General features: G+C 51.3%; 1 protein-coding gene across 2 annotated transcripts in view; it reads left to right on the forward strand.

The window, feature by feature from the left end:
• The window catches only part of ERFE (erythroferrone), a 34,783-nt gene that overhangs the window by 9,910 nt on the left and 2,127 nt on the right, over positions 1 to 22,746 (forward strand). The window contains exons 2-8 of one of the 2 annotated variants that reach the window (XM_054039450.1): positions 173 to 295; positions 2,384 to 2,477; positions 3,958 to 4,181; positions 6,517 to 6,625; positions 10,046 to 10,136; positions 13,511 to 13,586; positions 17,122 to 17,250. In XM_054039450.1, coding sequence (XP_053895425.1) covers positions 173 to 295; positions 2,384 to 2,477; positions 3,958 to 4,181; positions 6,517 to 6,625; positions 10,046 to 10,136; positions 13,511 to 13,586; positions 17,122 to 17,220 — 816 coding nt within the window. In that variant the 3' untranslated portion in view covers positions 17,221 to 17,250. Of the gene's footprint in view, positions 1 to 172; positions 296 to 2,383; positions 2,478 to 3,957; positions 4,182 to 6,516; positions 6,626 to 10,045; positions 10,137 to 13,510; positions 13,587 to 17,121; positions 17,436 to 22,746 lie in introns of those variants that run through there. The other variant, XM_054039448.1, reaches the window with a different exon arrangement.

Consider the following 22,746-nt stretch of genomic DNA (forward strand, 5'->3'; position numbering starts at 1 on the left):
TCATTAACACTCCGGCAAAGCACAGGCTGGTTTCTGGCTGCTGAGTTCCTGCCCCTGCTATGTAATGGAACTAGCGATGAAGAACGGCACCCACCTGTGTCTGAACCACCCAGCAGCCCGCAGAGCTGGTTACTGTCACTTTCTGTGTTCTTATTCTTTGATCGTCCTACAGGAACCCCTTCCTGAGCAGTCTCGCAGCATCGACCCCAGGGACGCCTGGATGCTCTTTATGAAACAATCAAACAAAGGGGTGAATAGCAAGAAACGGGACAAAGGCAAATCAAAAAAATTCAAGGTATGTATTCACATCCCTGGTGTGTCTGCACAACCCACTCCAGGGAGCCCCAGCTCAGACTCGTTGCACCCCATCCCACATAGCGATCCCAGGCCTGCTGCACCGCCACCCCATGCAGAGATCCGAACTGTGCCTGCTGCGCCCACCCTACACAGACATCCCTGGCACTGGCCCACTGCGCCCCTCCCGTCACAGAGCTCCTGAGCCTGGGCCCACTGCGCCCCTCCCGTCACAGAGCTCCTGAGCCTGGGCCCACTGCGCCCCTCCCCTCACAGAGCTCCTCAGCCTGGGCCCACTGCGCCCCTCCCCTCATAGAGCTCCTGAGCCTGGGCCCACTGCGCCCCTCCCGTCACAGAGCTCCTGAGCCTGGGCCCACTGCGCCCCTCCCGTCACAGAGCTCCTGACCCTGGGCCCACTGCGCCCCTCCCCTCACAGAGGTCCTGACCCTGGGCCCACTGCGCCCCTCCCCTCACAGAGGTCCTGACCCTGGGCCCACTGCGCCCCTCCCCTCACAGAGCTCCTCAGCCTGGGCCCACTGCGCCCCTCCCCTCACAGAGCTCCTGAGCCTGGGCCCACTGCGCCCCTCCCCTTCCATAGGGTTACCATATTTTGTGCCTCCAAATGGAGGACACTCCACAGCCCCCGGCCCCGCCCCCAGCCCCGCCCACACCCCCGCCCCAACCCCGGCCCCTCCCCAAAGTCTCCGCCCCCTCCCCTGCTTCCCGCGAATATTTGATTCGCGGGAAGCCTGTAGCAGGTAAGGGGCGGTGTGGGGGGAGGAGGCGCGGCCCAGGCTGGCCCCCCGGCGTTTCCAGCCTGGGTCGGCTCGGGCCCTGGGGTGCCGGCCCCGGCCGACCACCCCCGGCCCGCCCAGCACTGCCGGCCCCCGGCGGCCCGGCGCACCCCCCCGGCTCCCGGCTCCCCGCCCCGCGGGCTCGGCTCCCCGGCTCCCCGCCCGGCTCCCGGCTCCCCGCCCCGCGGGCTCGGCTCCCCGGCTCCCCGCCCGGTTCCCCGGCTCCCCGCCCCGCGGGCTCGGCTCCCCGGCTCCCGGCTCCCCGCCCCGCGGGCTCGGCTCCCCGGCTCCCGGCTCCCCACCCCGCGGGCTCGGCTCCCCGCCCGGTTCCCCGGCTCCCCGCCCCGCGGGCTCGGCTCCCCGGCTCCCCGCCCGGCTCCCCGGCTCACCGCCCCGCGGGCTCGGCTCCCCGGCTCCCCGCCCGGCTCACCGCCCCGCGGGCTCGGCTCCCCGGCTCCCCGCCCGGCTCACCGCCCCGCGGGCTCGGCTCCCCAGCTCCCCGCCCGGCTCCCCGGCTCACCGCCCCGCGGGCTCGGCTCCCCGGCTCCCCGCCCGGCTCCCCGGCTCCCCGCCCCGCGGGCTCGGCTCCCCGGCTCCCCGCCCGGCGGGCTCGGCTCCCCGGCTGACCGGCTCCCCGGACCCCGGCCCCGCGCCCGGCCGGGCACTGTGACCCTGGCCCGGCACTGCCCCACTGGTTCCCGGCCCGGCACCATGCCCCCGGCCCCGCACCGGCGCCGGCACCGGCCGAGCACCACCGGAGCCCTCCTGATTTTCCCGGACATGCCCGGCTTTTGGGGATTTCCCCCCGGACGGGGATTTGAGCCCCCAAAAGCCGGACATGTCCGGGAAAATCCGGACGTATGGTAACCCTAGAAGCCTTCCAGAGCTTCTCAGTCTGGGCCCACTGCACCCCTCCCCTCACAGAGATGCTCAGCTTGGGCGCATTGCACCCCACCCCACATGGAGAGTCCTGGCCCAAGCCTACTGTGCCCCCAACCCAGAGGGCCCACAGCATCCCTAGTGTAACAGCCCTGCTCCTTCTGAGCCCAGAACAGACTGAGGGAGTGGGGCTGAAAACAGTGACCAATCCAGCAGAGATGGCCAATCCTGCTTAGATTCCAGCACAGAGTTCAGAACAGGCAGGTGCCCTTTCAGGCAATGGGAAGGGGAAGGGTGCCAGGATGTGGGTGACTAGAGGCTGGCACTGCAGGATGGAGCCATTCTTATTGGATCTACACTGGCTGGCTGTGCCCTAATTTGAACTGAGTAGCTCTGTGCTCTGTCTGGGGTTCCAGTTTGGCCTGCCAGGCCCACCAGGTCCCCCCGGCCCTCAAGGAGCCCTGGTGACACCAGAAGAATTGCTGAAAGACTTCCGGCTGCTGCTGAAAGGTACAGTATGAAAGCCAGTGCATGGAGTGGGCTGAGTGCGTCTCCACAGGCGCTTCAGCTGGGCTGGGAAGGTGGATGCCCCATGCTGCAGGGAGTGTGACACTGAAGAGACAAGAGCTCATGTCCTACTGGGGGGGCAAGGTCACCTTGTGAAGCTGATCTCCCTCTCTCAGGGCTGAGGTTAAGGAGAGTAAGGGCTAGTCTACACTGCAATGCTAAAGCGCTGCTGTGGCAGCGCTTTAATATGGCTTGTGTAGTCACGGCAGAGTGCTGGGAGAGAGCTCTTCCAGCGCTCTAAAAATCCTCACCTCCACGAGTGGCGTAGCTACCAGAGCTGGGAGTGCAACTCCCGACACTGGTGCACTATCTACACTGGCAGCCTGGCTTTTCACACCCCTGAGCGAGAAAGTTGCAGCACTGCAAAGTGCCAGTGTAGACAAGCCCTTAGTGGTTGCTGTCTAGTGCATATGGGGAGTCGACCCCTTGGTGGGTGCAGGGGCAGTAAGTTGGCATGCAGTGCTGCTTAGCCTGCCTGCCCAGACACAAGAGCCAGGTAACTGGAGCAGGGCAGAACGGGGTGTATGTCTGGGGTGGTATCTTATTCCCTCTTACATGGGTGCTCAGCCAGACAAACTCCAGCCCCAGGAGCAGCTTTACACTTTCAGTGTATCAGTTATTTCGACATAATTTTCCAGAACAGAGTTTTACACTCACACATCAGGACATGACTAACTACAACCTCAAATGTGCACTTTGTCTAATATCACAAATAATAATTGCTAACACACATCTTGGTGATGAGGTACTTATTTGTCTGTGTTTGTGTGGGCGGGGTGTTAGGGAAGTGACTTTAGCCCCAATCCAACCTCCGTTGCAGTCTTTGGAGATGTTTCAGAGTAGCAGCCGTGTTAGTCTGTATCTGCAAAAAGAACAGGAGTACTTGTGGCACCTTAGAAACTAATGAATTTATTTGAGCGTAAGCTTTCGTGGGCTACAGCCTACTTCTAACTGCAGTGGTAGGTGTGTACTTGTATGGTGAGACTTGTGTGTGTCACAATCTCATTCCCTGTTTATCTCCAACACCTCAGAGGACTTCCCATTAGCTCTTTGGCTCAATACTTAAGAATCAAACTCAGCAACAATAATTGGGAACCCCAGAGAACTAATAGCCCTTTCCTGGCTTCATGACTGCAATGAAAACCAATGGGAGCATTCTCCAACAAACCTCACTGCTGCCTAAAATGACCAGGACGAAACATTTGCCTGGATCAAGCACATGAAGCAGGGATGACTGGGATTCAGTCTATCATGATGGTGCCAGCTTGCTGGGCTTTGACTAGAATTCACACCAGTGTCCATCCTGCTTCCATTGACATCAAGGGGCATTTTACCATTGGCTCCAATGGGAGCAGTCATTTGTGAAAACCCTTTGTACATCGGTGACTCTTAAAACTGGTTCTCTGGGGGGGCGTTCTCTCAGAGGTGGTAAAAGAGCGGGAGAGGATAAGCCTGAAGGCCTGTGAAGGTTGCCAGGAAGGTGAGGAAGAGGAGGAGAGAGGAGAAGATGACATCTTGGCACTTGTTGCTGGTCCGTTGGCAAAGAGTAAGCCACAGCATCGAGTGGAGGCAGCCTTCCACTGCCGAATACGGAGAAACATTTCCATTGAACGGAGATCCCTGCAAGAACTTCGGATCTATTACATAGTGAGTGGGGGAGGGAGTTTGCCATGCTGGACTGGCAAAAATGCAGATTCAGCAACACTGACACGTTTCCCGAATTTGTGTTGGTTTTGCCAAATTGTTTTGGTCAAAAAACAAACAGTCCAAAAATTGTCATTTTTCTAAATGAAACGTTTCAAATTGTTGGCTCAAAACACCTTTTTGTTTCAAAATTTTCTTTAATTTTATTTTAAAAACCCAACAAAAAATGTTTTTAAATGGCTGGAATCAAAATGAAACATTTCAATTTTGCCTAAATGAAATATTTTGTTTGACCTGAAACAATTTTTTTTCTACTTTTTGATTTGCTGAAACATTTCATTTTTGGTTCAGCCTGAAATTGCATCTTTTTCCCCCCAATTTTTCAGAATTGCCAGTGAATTAAAAAAAAAATCCATTATTCTCACAATTATATTCCCAGCATCTGATCTCTCTGAGGAAGGTGAATATAACTTCAATCCAACCCCCACAGGAGTCTCTGGGGAGATTCCCATTGACTTCAATGAGCATTGGATCAGGTCCTGACCTCCCAAATGCACCTTGCCATTTGTGCCATATTATAGGTGTGTGTGCCGGGGTGGGGATAGGGGGGGTTACTTCCTTTGAGCCTCCTAGCCAATTGCAGGCCAATTAAAATCCCTAGACAAACTTTTATGTACCAATAGACATAAGGCTCAGTACACATCAGTAACTTAGGATACAAAAATATTACACGGATGTTATTTTTAGACCCAAAATAAGCATTACAGACCAGGAAATTCAGAGTTAAGGTTAAACATACATAAAATCTAGATACAGTAGAACCTCAGAGTTATGAACACCTCGGGAATGGAGGTTGTTCGTAACTCTGAACAAAACATTACAGTTCTTTCAAAAGTTTACAACTGAACATTGACTTAATACAGCTTTGAAACTTTACTATGCAGAAGAAAAATGCTGCTTTTAACCATCTTAATTTAATGAAACAAGCACAGAAACAGTTTCCTTACCTTGTCAAATCATATTTTTAATCTTGTTAGATCTTTCCCTTTTTTTTAAGTAGTTTACATTTAACACAGTCCTGTACTGTATTTGCTTTTATTTTGGTCTCTCCTGATGCCTGATTGTGTACGTTTGGTTCCAAATGAGCTGTGTGGTTGACCGGTCAATTTGTAATTCTGATGTTCATAACTCTGATGTTCTACTGTATATTAAGACCCGTAAATGCAGTTAAGACACCCAGAACAACCTTAAAAACTCTGCTCTATAATGATGCCATATACTACACATAGAGTTAAGAATCATGCGTTTTTTTTCCACGATTTCTCCTCATAGTGTCACTACAACCCAGAATTCCCTGCCCTGAAGAATTTACAACCTATACAGACAAGACTAAAGGAGTACTATTATCCCTATTTTCCAGATGAGGAAAAGAGACAAAGAGAGATTATGCAGCTTGCCCATGGCCACATAAGAAGTCTGTGGCAGAGCTAGGAATTGTACTCTGAGTAGGGTTGCCAATTTTCTAATTTCTGAAAACCGGACACTACAGAAGTAAAGCCGGAATCTCCCCCCTCCACCTCATCCCCTGAGGCCCCGCCCCTGCTCCGCCCCTTCCCCAAGGCCCCCACCCCCATCACTCGCAACTCTTCTCCCTTCCCCTTCCTTGATCCCGTCCCTGCCCTCCCTCCCCCCCACACAACTGGGCGCTCTCTACTCCGGGGCTAGGATGGGAGCCTGCCCGCCCACGAGATGCAGGTAGGAGATGGCCCCAGCTGAGCAGGGGCTGGCATGGGTTGATGACCCAGTGCCTACTCCCTTGGCCCCCCCACCTGTGGTAACTGGACTTTTGGTGTCGTCAGTACATGTGACTGGACACTGTACGGGTCCCCTTTCAACCAGACTTTCTGGTCAAAAACTGGACACCAGGCAACCCTAACTCTGAGCTTTCCAAAGTCCTTCACCAGCCATCCTACCTTTTTAATCTACTGATCAAAATTTGCTTGCAGGTATTATTTGATGAATAATTCTGAGTAACAAACACATTTGAAAACAATCATGGTCAGACGTCAGATAATCTGTGAACAACTAGAGAACAAGACAAATTTTCATATACGTTGTTAGGCCTAGTCTGTACTTAATAACTATGGCAGTAAGAGGCCTAGTGTAGATACAGTTATACTCTGCGTGCTGCGATCACCCTCTGCTTGCACTGCAGACACAGTGCATGTCTGTTTCCTAAGGGGATGCTGCTAACTGAGCGCCCATCTCCTAATGCAATATGTAGAGTTGGGATGGTGTTTTGCAGTGTGTGCAGTCTTGCCTTTCTCTTTGTTATTAGCCTCAGAAAGAGGGGGTGTTCCATCGAGGCCTGGGGCTGAACCTGACCAGCGGCCAATACACAGCACCTGTTGCAGGGTATTACACCTTCACCGCCACCTTGCACATCGGTAAGCTTTCCTGCTGCCTGGCACACAGAGCTGGCCTCCACACAGGGCCGGCTCTAGATTTTTTGCTGCCCCAAGCAAAAAAAATTTTGTCTGCCCCCTCAACACACACACACTACACCCTCCTGCCACCCCAGCCCTGGGTCACTGGTAACTCGCTCCCAGGGCGGGTCATTCCGCAGGAATGTTGGATGTGCACAGAACACAGACAGGATTGGTTCCCATATGGTTACAGAACTGCAGTAAAGTGGAACAGTTTTCAGCTTGTGTGATTGAAGGCTATCTGGATGCATATTATAAGACTGTCCTACATAAATGAGGAAAAGTTGAGGTACCTTTATTATTTTTTTGTTCCATTCTTTGTTTCTATGGGGAATTTGCCAATGCAATATCACTGTCTTCCTTTTAAACAAATAAAACTAAAACTTAATAATAAATAATAATAATAATAATAATAAAAGCAATGGCCGTTGAAAATAGCAATTCCAGTCCTAATAACCACTGGGAAGCATTTCTTGCTCAATTTATTCTACTTTTTCCTACAGCAAATTACAGTGGATCAGTATATTTGATTTGGGAGAAATGAAGTAACAGCTGCCCAAATTGAGCTTGAGAACGCCTGAATTTTGAGGGTGTTCAAATCTGAAAGGCAGGTGCTGGATTCCCTTTCTGAATATTAGCTAAATCTGGAAAAGTCAATTTCTGCTTCCATGGCTCAGAAGTGTAAATCCTCCTATGTGCCTGGTACTGTATCTAAAATTGCCCAGTCTAGTAGAGCCTCCCCTCCCTTACTTTTCATTTTAAGTTCTAGTGGGAACCACGTACCTGCCTTGCTAGGCTTCAGACAGAGAGGTGCAATGTCCATTTAGTCCACCCAATTCTTTCTTTGGGGGAGAGCCCAGGGCTGGGGCGGCAGGAGGTGCAGGTGGGGGCCAGAGCTGGGGCAGCAGGGGGTGTGGGCGGGGGAGAGTCCAGGGCTGGGGCAACACGGTGGTGCAGGGGGAGCCCAGGGCTGAGGTGGGGGGCGGCAAAAAACCTAGAGCTGCCTCTGTCCCTACCACGTACAGCAAGCTGCAGCATGAGGTTTTAGTTCTACACTCCTTTCCCCTCCTTTTCCTGTTAATTGTGGCTGAGGGAATGCTGGGAAATGTTGTTCTTTCCCTGCTCCGGGGCTGGCTCTATAGGCAGGGAGCTAACCAAGGAACTACAGCTCCCAGGGATCCCTGTTGGTTCTCAGCTCTCATGCTGGATTCTTGCGCCCCTGCAAATTTGCCGCCCCAAGCACATGCTTGCTTTGCTGGTGCCTAGAGCCGGTCCTGCCTCCACAGCATGGCGATAATCATAGAATCATAGAAGATTAGGGTTGGAAGAGACCTCAGGAGGTCATCTAGTCCAACCCCCTGCTCAAAGCAGGACCAACCCCAACTAAATCATCCCAACCAGGGTTTTGCCAAGCCGGGCATTAAAAACCTCTAAGGATGGAGATTCCACCACTTCCCTAGATAACCCATTCCAGTGCTTCACCACCCTCCTTCAGTGCTATCAAATCCCCCCTCACTCTTCTCTTCTGAAGGCTAAATAAGCCCAGTTCCCTCAGCCTGTCCTCATAAGTCATGTGCCCCAGCCCCCTAATCATTTTTGTTGCCCTCCGCTGGACTCTCGCCAATTTGTTCACATCCTTTCTGTAGTGGTCGGCCCAAAACTGGACACAATACTCCAGATGTGGCCTCACCAGTGCCCAATAGAGGGGAATAATCACTTCTCTCGATCTGCTGGCAGCTCTCCTACTAATGCAGCCCAATATGTCGTTAGCCTTCTTGGCAACAAGGGCACACTGTTGACTCATATCCAGCTTCTCGTCCACTGTAATCCCCAGGTCCTTTTCTGCAGAACTGCTGCCTAGCCATCCGGTCCCTAGTCTGTAGCAGTGCATGGGATTCTTCCATCCTAAGTGCAGGACTCTGCACTTGTCCTTACTGAACCTCATCAGATTTCTTTTGGCCCAATCCTCCAACTTGTCTAGATCACTCTGGACCCTATCCCTACCCTCCAGTGTATCTACTTCTCCCCCAGCTTAGTGTCATCTGTGAACTTGCTGAGGGTGCAAATCCTTCTCATCATCCAGATCATTAATGAAGATGTTGAACACTACTGGTCCCAGGACTGACTCCTGGGGCACTCCGCTTGGTACTGGCTGCCAGCTAGACATCGTGCCGTTGATCACTACCCGTTGAGCCCGACGATCTAGCCAGCTTTCTATCCACCTTAATTCTTTAACTTGCTGGCAAGAATACTGTGGGAGACCATATCAAAAGCTTTGCTAAAGTCAAGGTGTATCACATCTATTGCTTTCCCCATACCCACAGAGTCAGTTATCTCATCATAGAAGGCAATCAGGCATTGGTCAGGCATGACTTGCCCTTGGTGAATCCATGTTTACTATTCCTGATCACCTTCCTCTCCTCCAAGTGCTTCAAAATGGTTTTCTTGAGGACCTGCTTCATGATTTTTCCAGGGACTGAGGTGAGCCTGACTGGTCTATAGTTCCCCGGATTCTCCTTCTTCCCTTTTTTAGAGATAGGCACTATATTTGCCTTTTTCCAATCGTCCAGGACCTCACCTGATTGCCACGAGTTTTCAAAGATAATGGCTAATGGCTCTGCAATCACATCAGCCAACTCCCTCAGCACCCTTGGATGCAGTACATCCAGCCCCATGGACTAGTGTATGTCCAGCTTTTCTAAATAGTCCTTAACCTGTTCTTTCACCACTGAGGTCTGCTCACCTCCTCCCCATACTGTGTTGCCCAGTGCAGCAGTCTGGGAGCTGACCTTGTCTATGAAGACTGAGGCAAAAAAAGCATTGAGTACTTCAGCTTTTTCCACATCATCTGTCACTAGGTTGCCTCCCCCATTCAGTAAGGGTCCCACACTTTCTCTGACCTTCTTCTTGTTGCTAACATACCTATAGAAACCCTTCTTGTTATTCTTCACATCCCTTGTTGCAACTCCAATCGTGGTTTGGCCTTCCTGATTACACCCCTGCATACTCGAGCAATATTTTATACTCCTCCATAGTCATCCTCCAGGCCTCTTTGGGACAGAAACCTTAGTGGCATAAATAAGTGTACCTCCATTGAAGTTACTGTGCCAGATCCTCTGCTGGTGTAAATCAGCATAGTTCCACTGGAGTCAACATACTGTGGGTATGACTTGATGTAGTTCCACTGACGATCATTTGGCTACACTAATTTACACCAGCTGAGGCCCAGACCCAGCTATTCAATCAGAGCATTCAGGCTGGCCAGCTGTGTGGGCATGTCTGGCTTCCCTGGGGGGCTGAGGCCTAAGGCCTTTACAGGGGGTTCTGTTCAGAAGGGGAGAACATCTCATCCCTGTCTCATTAGCTGTTCTGTGTTTATAGTTCATGGAGAACAACAGAAGAAAGGGCAACAGCGTGCGAGAGATCGCCTGCGGGTACTGATCTGCGTCCAGTCTCTGTGTCAACATAACATGTGAGTGTGCCTGGTAGAGGCATGCCCTCCCTGCTAGCACAGCCAGACTTCTTTTAAATGTAAAAACTGTTTTTCTCTCTCTTAGCCCAGAAGGTGAGTTCACAAAAAAGAGGGGCCCACAGTCCATAGGGCACACAGATCATGGCACCACTATGGCTGTTGGGAGCTGGTGAAGGATTTCCTATGTAGGGGAAATCCCAGGGTGGCCTGGAACCTCTGTAGCTGCTTCCACACCATCCCCTTTCTCATCTCTCAGAGTAGGGGATCTGGCTGGGAGAGAGAGATCCTGTCGGGGGTATCCCTGCACCCTGGTGATTCCTAGCTGCCTGAATAGCTTCTGGGGGCCTTTGATAGCTGGGTTTAAACTAGAGCAGCCTTAAGGCTGATCTAACATAGACTAGCAACTGGCTTGGCTCCCAGATCAGGTGACATAATGTCAACTTTGTATGTCCTTTATGTGCCCCAGTCCTGAACTGCATTGAACACTGCACTGGACTGGTGCCTGTAACTGGAGTATCATCACAGCTACCACTTGTCAAAAAAATGTCCATGGAACAGTTTTCCACCAAAAAAATGCAGTTTCATCAAAATCCAAATGTTTCACTGGAATGTGTCAATTTCGATGACATGTTTGAAGCGAAAAAGTTGAAATGACTTCAATTTTCTCGTTTCATTTGGAGAGTGTCAAAATGGTGTTCATTATGACTTTGATTCATTTTGTTTTGATTTTTATAGTATATCAAATGTTCATTTACATATATTTAATATTTTAATATCATATAAACATCAAAGCAAAGTGAATTGACATTCTCAAAATGAAATGTTTTAATAATTTTGAATGGAAATTTTTTTTAAAATTTTCATTCCACAGGACATTTTGAAATTTTAGCGTTTTGTTCTATTTCAGAATGAATGTTTTTTTTTTTTTTAAAAATCAGAATTGCCTGTGGAATGGAAATGCCAATTTCAGCCAGCTCTAATCACAACCATGCTCTGTGGGCCAAATTAATAGCGGCGCCTGTGGGATTGTCTACATGGGGACTCTTAGGAAGGTTAATCTGAATGAACTTTTAAAGTGGTTTCTCCTGTCTGTGCAGGTACTCCACCTCTCCGCGAGGCAGTAGCTATGTCAACAGGAGAATTCTCCCATTGACCTAGCACTGTATACACCAGCAGTTAAGTTAGTTTAACTGGACTGCTCAGGGGAGTGTGAATTTTTTCACACCCCCAAGCGACTTAGGATATGTCTACGCTGTCCATGTCACAGCGCTGCATGGGCAGTGTAGTCACGCTTTATCACTGGGGGAGAGCTCTCACGGCGATAAAAAAAATCAAACAAACCCTCAAACGAGTGGTGGTAGCTTTATCGCCGGGAGCTGCACTGTCTATACTGGTGTTTTTCAGCGCTAAAACTTTTGTTGCTGAACGACAAAAGTTTTAGCGCTGAAAGTGACAGCGTAGACATAGCCTTTGTTATACCGACCTAAGTTCCTAGTGTAGTCCGGACCTTAGATTCCCTCTGACTTACATGCATCTTACCAATGTGCAACTTAGACCACATCTGACTTTGGTCCCTGGATGCGTAGTTTATAGGGGGCCCTATGTGTCTGGTAGTCAGCATGAGAGTGATGGAGTATCGTCACTATAGTTTTGTGACAAAGAGCAAAAATATTTCCACAGCGCACACATTCTGTGCCAGGTACTGCTCACAAAACAGTGCCACAAACCAAGGGAAACAATAGCCCTGCAGAGTTGTGCCATTTAGTTATTTGGAAATGTTGTCAACCCCTCCTGGCTAATGTCAGCTGATCACAGAGCTGGTCTATGCATGGGACCAAATTAAATTCTATATGCTGGTCTCAGCTAGAACTCTGGGTTGTTCTCCAGAAAAAGTGCAAAGCCCCAAATCTCTCCCCTCTGTATAAACAAATCTCACCTCCACAAGATGCACTGTAAAGGAGGCCAATTTTAGCAAGGATCATGCCAGAAGAGGCATGTGCATCTGTCATTACCATCTGAGGCATATACATACAGAACCCATGCATCTAGCTCGGCTAATAGCATGCATGTGGGCTAAGATTTTCAAAGCTCCCTAGGGGATTTTACTGTCCAAAACCCATTAGGTTGGAAAAACCTCATCCATTCTCTTTCTATATAGCTCTCCATGTTATTACACATGTATCCCAAGGGTCTTTGCCTGCATAACTTCTACTGAAATGGGATTTTAATTATATGTCACTTTGTTAGGTAGAAAATAAAATACTTACAGTGTTCTGGAGGGACACCCTCTCAGTTAGAAAGGTATGTCAGGTGCCAAGCCCCTTCCATCACTGGCCCCCTGCTGACACTGCCAGCATGAATGCTAACTTTAATGGCTGGCTTGTGCTGGCTACTAAGAAATCATAGAATCATAGAAGATTAGGGTTGGAAGAGATCTCAGGAGGTCATCTAGTCCAACCCACTGCTCAAAGCAGGACCAACCCCACTAAATCATCCCAACTCATATTAGTGATCCCATTGCCATCAGATTGTAAGGACTTCCAGTCACAACCAGGGTAGGCTAGATGGCCATACACGGGGTCAGGAAGGATTTTTCCCCCAGGTCAGATTAGCAGTGAGTTGGGGCTTTTTCACCTTCCTCTGCAGCGTGTGGCAGGTCACTATCCAGGATTATCTGGAGCTATCTCATAATCATTTCCCTGCCATTGCAGGGACCGCGAGCACTGATGCACCTTGGGCCCTCCTAGTCCATTCCTGTGGCACATCGAGTCTCCTGTGGGCTGTAATACTTTTTTCTAATGTCTGTTGTTGGGATGAGTGTGCGGACGATCGGGGGTGTAGGGAACCAGTAATATACAGGTCAGAGGGGGTGATCTGCTGGTCCCTTACAGCCATAAACTCTATGACCCTCTGTGAGCCAGTCCTAGTGGGAAAAAGCACTCTATCCCTAGCCTTTGTTTGCATAATAAATTGATGGATGGGATGAACCCTCCAGAACATAGCTGAGATAAATACATCAACATGGGGGCGTGAGAAGGCCTACTGAGCCTCTGACCATGCTGCACCTACTCCATGGCAAGAGGCTGTCAAGCACCAGGCCACCCCTGGGACCATTCTTGAGGACTATACTTGGTTTGGTATTTTAAACAAAATTTAGAATTAAATGTAAATAATGATGCAGAGGGTGATGAGCAGCTTTGCAGAGAGGAGACAAGTTTGCCAGGGCATTGTGCAGTCCTCCCCTTCTCCTTAATGTCTGGACCTGGGGATGGGGAGGCAATCACTCTCTATTACTGTAGATAACTGGCTAGTAGGTGAATTCTGGGTTGTACATGGATTGCCTCAGTGCTGACATTGCTGTTTTTTGTCTTCAGTTCTCTGGAGACGGTGGCTGGTTTGGACAGCAGTGAACTTTTCACCATCTCAGTCAGTGGAGTCCTGTACTTACAGGTAAACATGAGCAAACTAATGAGGCCAAGGGGTATTCCTAGGGTTACCATTCGTCCGGATTTACCCGGACATGTCCTCCTTTTTGTGCTAAAAATAGCGTCCGGGGGGAATTTGTAAAGCACTCACAATGTCCGGGATTTCCCCCTCCCCCGGCACAGCAGAGCGAGCGGCTGGGAGGGCTGCAGGAAAGTCCCGGGCTGGACTCCGGAGCAGCTGGAGAGGAGCTCCGCCCTGCATTCTGAGCAAGTGTCTCAGCACAAAGTGCAGCCCTCCCCTTTTGCAACTGGGAGCGGTTTCTGCCATGCAGGGTAGCAAAACGGGAGCGAGAGCACTTTGTGCTGATACAAGGGCAGCTCTCCCCTGCAACCCGGTCCGGGCCAGGGACCGGGTTTTGTTGTGCAGGGCCAGGGACCGGGTTTTGTTGTGCTGGGGAGCTCAGCCACGTGTCCGGCTCGCACAGAGCCCAACACCCTGTTCTGAGCAGCAGGGTAAGGGGGGGCAGGAGAAGGGGCAGGGAGGTTCTGGAGGGGGCAGTCAAGAAACGGGGGGGGGCTTTTTGGGGGGAGTGGAGAAAGTTTTGGGCAGTCAGGGTACAGGTAGGGGGTAGGGTCCTGGTGGGCAGTTGGGGGGGGGTCTTAGGAGGGGGCAGTTAGGGGACAAGGAACAGGGAGTCTTAGGTAGGGGGTGGGGTTCTGGAGGGCAGTTAGGAGCAGGGGTCCCAGGAGGGGGCAGTCAGGGGACAAGGAGCGGGGGGGGTAGGGGGCTGGGAGTTCTGGGGGGAGCTGTCAGGGGGCAGGGGTGGGGAGAGGGATCGGAGCAGTCAGGGGACAGGGAGCAGAGGGGTTTAGATGGGTTGGGAGTTCTGGGGGGGGCTGTCAGGGGGCAGGAGTGCGGAGAGGGATCGGAGCAGTCAGGGGACAGGGAGCAGAGGGGTTTAGATGGGTTGGGAGTTCTGGGGGGGGCTGTCAGGGGGTGGGGAGTGGTTGGATGGGGCGTGGGAGTCCCAGGGGTCTGTCTGGGGGTGGGGGTGTGGATAAAGGTTGGGGCAGTCAGGGGACAAGAGGCAGGGAGGCTTAGATAGTCCTGGGGGGCAGTTAGGGGCAGGGGTCCCAGGAGGGGGTAGTCAGGGGACAAGGAACGGGGGGAGGGTTGGGAGGTCAGGGGGGGTGGGAAGTGGGAGGGGCTAGGGCGGGGCTCCTCCCGTCCTCTTTTTTGCTCGCTGAAATATGGTAACCCTAGGTATTCCTTATGGGCAGACCCACCTCGTGCAGTGTGCTATTGACATGAGCATGCAGCACAACTGGGCAGCTAACTTTTCACAACAATAACTCTACCCAGGGGGGGCCAGGCAGCTTTGTACAGCCCACACTGAAGTCCATGCTATTTTCAGCACGCTAGCTAGCTCAAAGTAAACAGGAGTATACCTACCCCATCTGTAATCACACCTCTGATTGCATTGCAGACATGCCCTAATTGAGCACATCCATTCCCAAGTGCAGCAGGAAGTCACTGTGGTTTACAAGCTCTTCAATGCAGGAAGCCATGTCCTTTTCTACAGAAAGCGCCCTGCATTGTGGGTGCTATTGGAACCAACCAGTGAAGATGACAGGCACGTGCTTCTGTGCTGGCTTTCCTCTGCAGCTGGGCAGGAAGTTCATTCCTCAGTCTGACTCTGCATCATTTTTTAAAACCAGCCTCAATAATACTGGCATGATCAGCCTTCCATCTCTCTGGGGGCTGAGACCCAGAACGTCAAAGCTATCCGATTTAAACAGGATTAAGCACTTAAAGATCTTTGAGGATGTAGACCCGAGTCCCTCCAGTGATCTGCCACAGTACAGCAGGGTTTAGTCTTTAGGGTGTCCTTGCCTACAGTCAGTGGCTTATAGCAATAGAACCAGCCAACTACTCTGGTACTATATACCGTAGTCCTGATTCCCCCGTGCCTGGCAGCTTGTGTAGTCATTACCACCTCTGTAAAGTGCATGTAAAATGCTACTATTTTGATTGGGTAATGCCTGCATGAGGTGCAGGACAATGGGGAAGCCAGCTGCCTAAGGCACCTCAAGGGATAATGCACATAGCACTGATAGACCAACGCCCACCATTGGCAGACACCCATTACTAAAGGGTAGAGCTTTCGCACTGCACTGTTTTAGTGTTTCCCAATAGAGAGGGACACAGATCAGTCACATTCAGATGTTTGGTCTCAGCCCAAAGGGTTTGGTTTTGAAAAGGAGAACGGATAGTTTAGCAAAGCAGCAAAAGTAAGTTTCTACATTTCGGTGGGGCTACTCATCTGTTTGACAGCAGGCTTCAGTGCACTGCTCAAGTGGGGCTGGAGCGTGTACAAAATACACAGGATATGCAAAACAGCAGAGTCCTCATTATAACCTTAACTTTGGCATTTCCCACTTAGTAACATCCTGGTGGATAATTCGGAACCATCCTACTTTGGAGATTGGTTGAGCCCTGACCCAAACCAGCATGTGCTATTGGCTTGTAGCAGCCTGTACTGGCTGCAGCACTGTGCAAAATGAGCTTAGCATTCCACATGGCAGGGCCTACTTTGTCTGTGGTGGGGGAATTCTTCCTCCCCTTCCAGGCTTTTTACAGTGCCCTCGATGCGGCTAGCATGCTATATATAAACACTGCACACTAAGTCCAGGCTCTGACTCAGGCTTGAGCCCAAGCCCACACACAATCTGACCCAGGTTCTATGACCTTGCTAGAGAGTGGGTCAGCCCAAGTCCTACTGTGTCTCAGGTCTAAGCCCTGTAATTTTGCACTATGGATAAAGGTCATGTCCCAGACCCAAGTCAGAAGGTCTGCATTTGCAGTATTACTGTTAGCATAGCTATGATTCCAGCACTTGTAAACCCAGGTTTACAATGGTGTGGGAACACTCAAGCATGAGCTTGGAAACAGGGTGTCCACCAGTCTGGCTCCCACCACTCTGGAGTTAGTGGTGCAGCATGACCATAGCCAGAAGGGCTGGAACAAGGGACAGAAACTGCCCCATGTTCTGCTTTAAGTGTAAAACATGACTCAACTTTAAGTAATGCATCACAACCTACATAACTAGGTAGGCCCTGCCCTAGAGAATGCCATGGCTGAGTGGGCAGGGCTGCCATGTGGAATGCTAAGCTCATTCTGCACAGTGCTGCAGCCAGTACAGGCTGCTACAAGCCAATAGCACATGCTGATTTGGGTCAGGGCTCAACCAATCTCCAAAGTAGGATGGTTCCGAATTATCCACCAGGATGTTACTAAGTGGGAAATGCCAAAGTTAAGGTTATAATGAGGACTCTGCTGTTTTGCATATCCTGTGTATTTTGTACACACTCCAGCCCCACTTGAGCAATGCACTGAAGCCTGCTGTCAAACAGACGAGTAGACCCACCGAAATGTAGAAACTTACTTTTGCTGCTTTGCTAAACTATAGATCTGCTGCATTTACATGACACACTCCTCTATGTGCTGATTGTGGCAACCTGGGACTATTTTCACTGTCACTCTCATTTCTCCCTTTCAGGCTGGCCAGTATGCCTCGGTTTTTGTAGATAATGCCACTGGATCATCCCTCACTGTTCGAAGTGGCTCGGATTTCAGCGCTGTTCTTCTGGGGGTGTGAATGGTCTCAAACCACCTGCCCTTACACGCTGTAAGCTGAATTGGTCTCTTCAGCAAAAACCACCTTAATTCTCTCCCACCCATGCACAGGGAGCAAAGCATAGTGAGGTCAGGAGCAGCAGTCTCTACAGATTCTGCTTGTGCTGCAAAACCCAGCCACCAGCCACCATACTTTGCACAAGACCTCAAGCATCCAAAGATGATGGAGAGCTGGAAAGAAAATTGGAAGCATGAAAATTAGGGTTACCATATTTTGTGCCTCCAAATGGAGGACACTCCACAGCCCCCGGCCCCGCCCCCAGCCCCGCCCCCAGCCCCCGGCCCCGCCCCCTCCCCCTCCCCAAAGTCTCCGCCCCCTCCCCTGCTTCCCACGAATATTTGATTCGCGGGAAGCCTGTAGCAGGTAAGGGGCGGTGTGGGGGGAGGAGGGGCGGTGTGGGGGGAGGAGGCGCGGCCCAGGCTGGCCCCCCGGCGTTTCCAGCCTGGGTCGGCCCCGGCCGACCACCCCCGGCCCGCCCAGCACTGCCGGCCCCCGGCGGCCCGGCGCACCCCCCCGGCTCCCGGCGCCCCGCGGGCTCGGCTCCCCGGCTCCCCGCCCGGTTCCCCGGCTCCCCGCCCCGCGGGCTCGGCTCCCCGCCCGGCTCCCCGGCTCCCCGCCCCGCGGGCTCGGCTCCCCGGCTCCCCGCCCCGCGGGCTCGGCTCCCCGGCTCACCGCCCGGCGGGCTCGGCTCCCGGCCCGGCGCCCCGCGGGCTCGGCTCCCCGGCTCCCCGCCCGGCTGACCGCCCCGCGGGCTCGGCTCCCCGCCCGGCTCACCGCCCCGCGGGCTCGGCTCCCCGCCCGGCTCCCCGCCCGGCTCACCGCCCCGCGGGCTCGGCTCCCCGCCCGGCTCCCCGCCCGGCTCACCGCCCCGCGGGCTCGGCTCCCCGGCTCCCCGCCCGGCGGGCTCGGCTCCCCGGCTCCCCGCGGGCTCGGCTCCCCGCCCGGCTCCCCGCCCGGCTCCCCGCCCGGCGGGCTCGGCTCCCCGGCTCCCCGCGGGCTCGGCTCCCCGGCTCCCCGCCCCGCTCCTGGCTCCCCGCCCCGCGGGCTCGGCTCCCCGGCTCCCCGGCCCCGCGCCCGGCCGGGCACTGTGACCCTGGCCCGGCACTGCCCCACTGGTTCCCGGCCCGGCACCATGCCCCCGGCCCCGCACCGGCGCCGGCACCGGCCGAGCACCACCGGAGCCCTCCTGATTTTCCCGGACATGCCCGGCTTTTGGGGATTTCCCCCCGGACGGGGATTTGAGCCCCCAAAAGCCGGACATGTCCGGGAAAATCCGGACGTATGGTAACCCTATGAAAATAGGAGGACTCACTAAATCCATCCCCCTTTAATTTAATTTATGGCCAGATTTTGAGGCTTATTTTACATGGACAATTATAATATGGCTGACTTCCAAAACCAGACCAAGTTTTATAAAGGAACCCCTCCCCCAATCAAGCACGAATCCTTAGGAAAAGGTGATTTGAAGAAGCCTTCACCCATAGACTAGCACTTTGGCAATTTTTTGCTGTTCAGTTTTTCAGCAGCCAAAGCCAGATTATGTATATAGCTCTAGCTTTCTTATAGCTCATCAGTTAAGGTTTGCTATCAGCAGGCACTGGTACTTGGAAGTTAATTTTCAATGCAGAGCAGTGTCCTGATAAGGCAGCAGACTAGTTAGAACGTGAATTACTATCCAATGATTTTCCACTTCCTAGGCACTGTGTACTCGCATCACCACCCCATTCTCTGCCCATGGCAGAGAGCCCAGTCAATGGGTGGTGGAGATACTCACCATTACGCCTGGTTTTAGTCCCGATAGCGCAGTCTAACTCCGATTAACCCAATGGGACTACGTGCATAAATAAGGGCTGCAGGAATGGGCCCTAAATTAATAACAAAGGCAGGGAAAGAAAAAGATGCAGTCTCATTTCTTAGTACCATGTACTTAATTCCTGAGCTCTTGCCAGAACTTCAATGAGATATCCTAGAACTACACTCAGCTCCACCTTCATGATAGCAGGACAAGGGGCTCAACTCCCTCTGAATTTTATTTTTTCCCCACCAGCAAAGCTTTTCCAGTCCTGCTAGAGGAACTGCTTTCACAGCAAACTCTCCTTTCAGGAAACAAAGTTAACTTGGACTAGGGCATTTGCTGTTGGCAGCATTTTCACAAAATCTTTCAAGAAAAACCTACATATGCTGCCCTTTACATAAAATACTAGCGCTCTCTACAAACCAGCTCATATCATTCGCTGGTTAGAAAACTGTAAGTACCTCTCTACTGCAATAAAAGACCAGCAGCATGGCTGCAGCTGGCCCAGGTCAGCTGACAAGGCTCAGGCTGTGGTGCTTAAACTTGCAGTATAGACATACAGGTTCATGCTGAGACTCCATGAGGAGGGAGGGTCTCTGAGCCCAGGCTCCAGCCTGAGCCTCAACATCTTTGCTGCAATTTTTAGCCCCACAGCCCAAATCAAATGACCTGGGCTCCGAGTCTCAGTGCTGCGAGTTTTTCATTGCAGTGTAGCCATACCCTAACTGTTGTCTTAGAAAAGCTTTACAAGTCTCAGTTTGGAGCCCTGGTAACATACAAAGTAGGACATAAGCCCCAAGTTCAAAAATTTGGTGCTTTCAGCTTTTTATAGTATATAGCAACTTACACACCAAATTCCTGCAGTCTTTACTCTAGCTGAACTCCCACTGAAGTTGTGGAGAATTCAAGCCTGAAAGCCCTTCTCTTTACTAGGAAAAGAAGTTGTGTTCTTACCACGTGGTAAAATCCTAGTGAACACAGACCATGTTGTAGCTTTCACACAAATCAGCAGACCAAGGCAAACATCAGGGTTCCCCATGGCAGGTCAAAGTAAGATCTGAAGGACACTGCCAGGCTTTACTGTTTCATACAAGTATCAGAGGGGTAGCCGTGTTAGCCTAATCTGTAAAAAGCAACAGAGGGTCCTGGGGCACCTTTGAGACTAACAGAAGTATTGGGAGCATAAGCTTTCGTGGGTAAGAACCTCACTTCTTCAGATGCAAGTAATGGAAATCTCTAGAGGCAGGTATAAATCAGTGTGGAGATAACGAGGTTAGTTCAATCAGGGAGGGTGAGGTGCTCTGCTAGCAGTTGAGGTGTGAACACCAAGGGAGGAGAAACTGCTTCTGTAGTTGGATAGCCATTCACAGTCTTTGTTTAATCCTGATCTGATGGTGTCAAATTTGCAAATGAACTGGAGCTCAGCAGTTTCTCTTTGGAGTCTGGTCCTGAAGTTTTTTTGCTGTAAGATGGCTACCTTTACATCTGCTATTGTGTGGCCAGGGAGGTTGAAGTGTTCTCCTACAGGTTTTTGTATATTGCCATTCCTGATATCTGACTTGTGTCCATTTATCTTCTTGCGTAGTGACTGTCCAGTTTGGCCAATGTACATAGCAGAGGGGCATTGCTGGCATATGATGGCATATATAACATTGGTGGACGTGCAGGTGAATGAGCCGGTGATGTTGTAGCTGGTCTGGTTAGGTCCTGTGATGGTGTTGCTGGTGTAGATATGTGGGCAGAGTTGGCATCGAGGTTTGTTGCATGGGTTGGTTCCTGAGTTAGAGTTGTTATGGTGCGGTGCGTGGTTGCTAGTGAGAATATGCTTAAGGTTGGCAGGTTGTTTGTGGGCGAGGACTGGCCTGCCTCCCAAGGTCTGTGAAAGTGAGGGATCATTGTCCAGGATGGGTTGTAGATCACTGGTGATGCGTTGGAGAGGTTTAAACAGCTGAGGACTGGAGGTGATGGCCAGTGGAGTTCTGTTGGTTTCTCTTCTGGGCCTGTCTTGTAGCAGGAGGCTTCTGGGTACACGTCTGGCTCTGTTGATTTGTTTCTTTATTTCCTTGTGTGGGTATTGTAGTTTTGAGAATGCTTGGTGAAGATCTTGTAGGTGTTGGTCTCTGTCTGAGGGGTTGGAGCAGATGCGATTGTACCGCAGTGCTTGGCTGTAGACGATGAATCGTGTGGTGTGACCGGGGTGGAAGCTAGAGGCATGAAGTTAGGCGCACCAAGCATTCTCAAAACTACGATACCACTGGCCATCACCTCCAGTCCTCAGCTTAAACCTCTCCAACGCATCATCAGTGATCTACAACCTATCCTGGACAATGATCCCTCACTTTCACAGACCTTGGGAGGCAGGCCAGTCCTCACCCACAGACAACCTGCCAACCTTAAGCATATTCTCACCAGCAACCACGCACCGCACCATAACAACTCTAACTCAGGAACCAACCCATGCCCCACATATCTACACCAGCAACACCATCACAGGACCTAACCAGATCAGCTACAACATCACCGGCTCATTCACCTGCACGTCTACCAATGTTATATATGCCAGCAATGCCCCTCTGCTTTGTACATTGGCCAAACTGGACAGTCACTACGCAAGAAGATAAATGGACACAAGTCAGATACCAGGAATGGCAATATACAAAAACCTGTAGGAGAACACTTCAACCTCCCTGGCCACACAATAGCAGATGTAAAGGTAGCCATCTTACAGCAAAAAAACTTCAGGACCAGACTCCAAAGAGAAACTGCTGAGCTCCAGTTCATTTGCAAATTTGACACCATCAGATCAGGATTAAACAAAGACTGTGAATGGCTATCCAACTACAGAAGCAGTTTCTCCTCCCTTGGTGTTCACACCTCAACTGCTAGCAGAGCACCTCACCCTCCCTGATTGAACTAACCTCGTTATCTCCACACTGATTTATACCTGCCTCTGGAGATTCCATTACTTGCATCTGAAGAAGTGAGGTTCTTACCCACGAAAGCTTATGCTCCCAATACTTCTGTTAGTCTCAAAGGTGCCACAGGACCCTCTGTTGCTTGTTTCATACAAGTTAACTGCCTTGTCTTAATTAGGATTTTACCACATTAGTTAACACAAGGGAAAAATACAGCTGTTCTTGTAATGAAGAGGCACCCAAAAAGGACAGCAGGAGTTCACTCTTAGGCATTGATCCTGCAAGGTGAGCAGTCCCCTGGGAAGTCTGTGGGAGTAGGGGACATGGTGCAGCTTGCAGAGCCAATCTGCTTATATCCTTAAAATAAACCCAGCCTATTTAGTGAAGGACAACTCAGCATGCCCCCCCGAGGGGTAACACTGCTCAGCAGCAGAATGTCCAAAATGGACTTCTGTTCAGGCTGTCTTCATAATAGTTTGCTTTTCTTCACAGCAAAACACTAAAGCAAGTGTTGAAACATTAAATAAAAAGTCTAGACAAGACAGCTAAACTGTCTTGGGTGTTCTCTCAGTAAGTTGCTCACCCAGGCCACCCTACTCTGGAAACGTCAGCAGGCCTCCCATCTTTGACTACAATAAAGCTAAGGTTAGCCCTGGTCCTCCAAAAGCAGATTGCAATTTGTCTTCAAGCTACAGCTATTGTGAAACTCCTACATTCCAGGTTTTTCCTCTCCCTGCAGTATAGATAAATGTAGGGTATAAAGCATTTTATGAAAAA

The sequence above is a fragment of the Malaclemys terrapin genome, chromosome 9 (assembly GCF_027887155.1).
Source record: "Malaclemys terrapin pileata isolate rMalTer1 chromosome 9, rMalTer1.hap1, whole genome shotgun sequence".
Lineage (NCBI taxonomy): Eukaryota > Metazoa > Chordata > Testudines > Emydidae > Malaclemys > Malaclemys terrapin.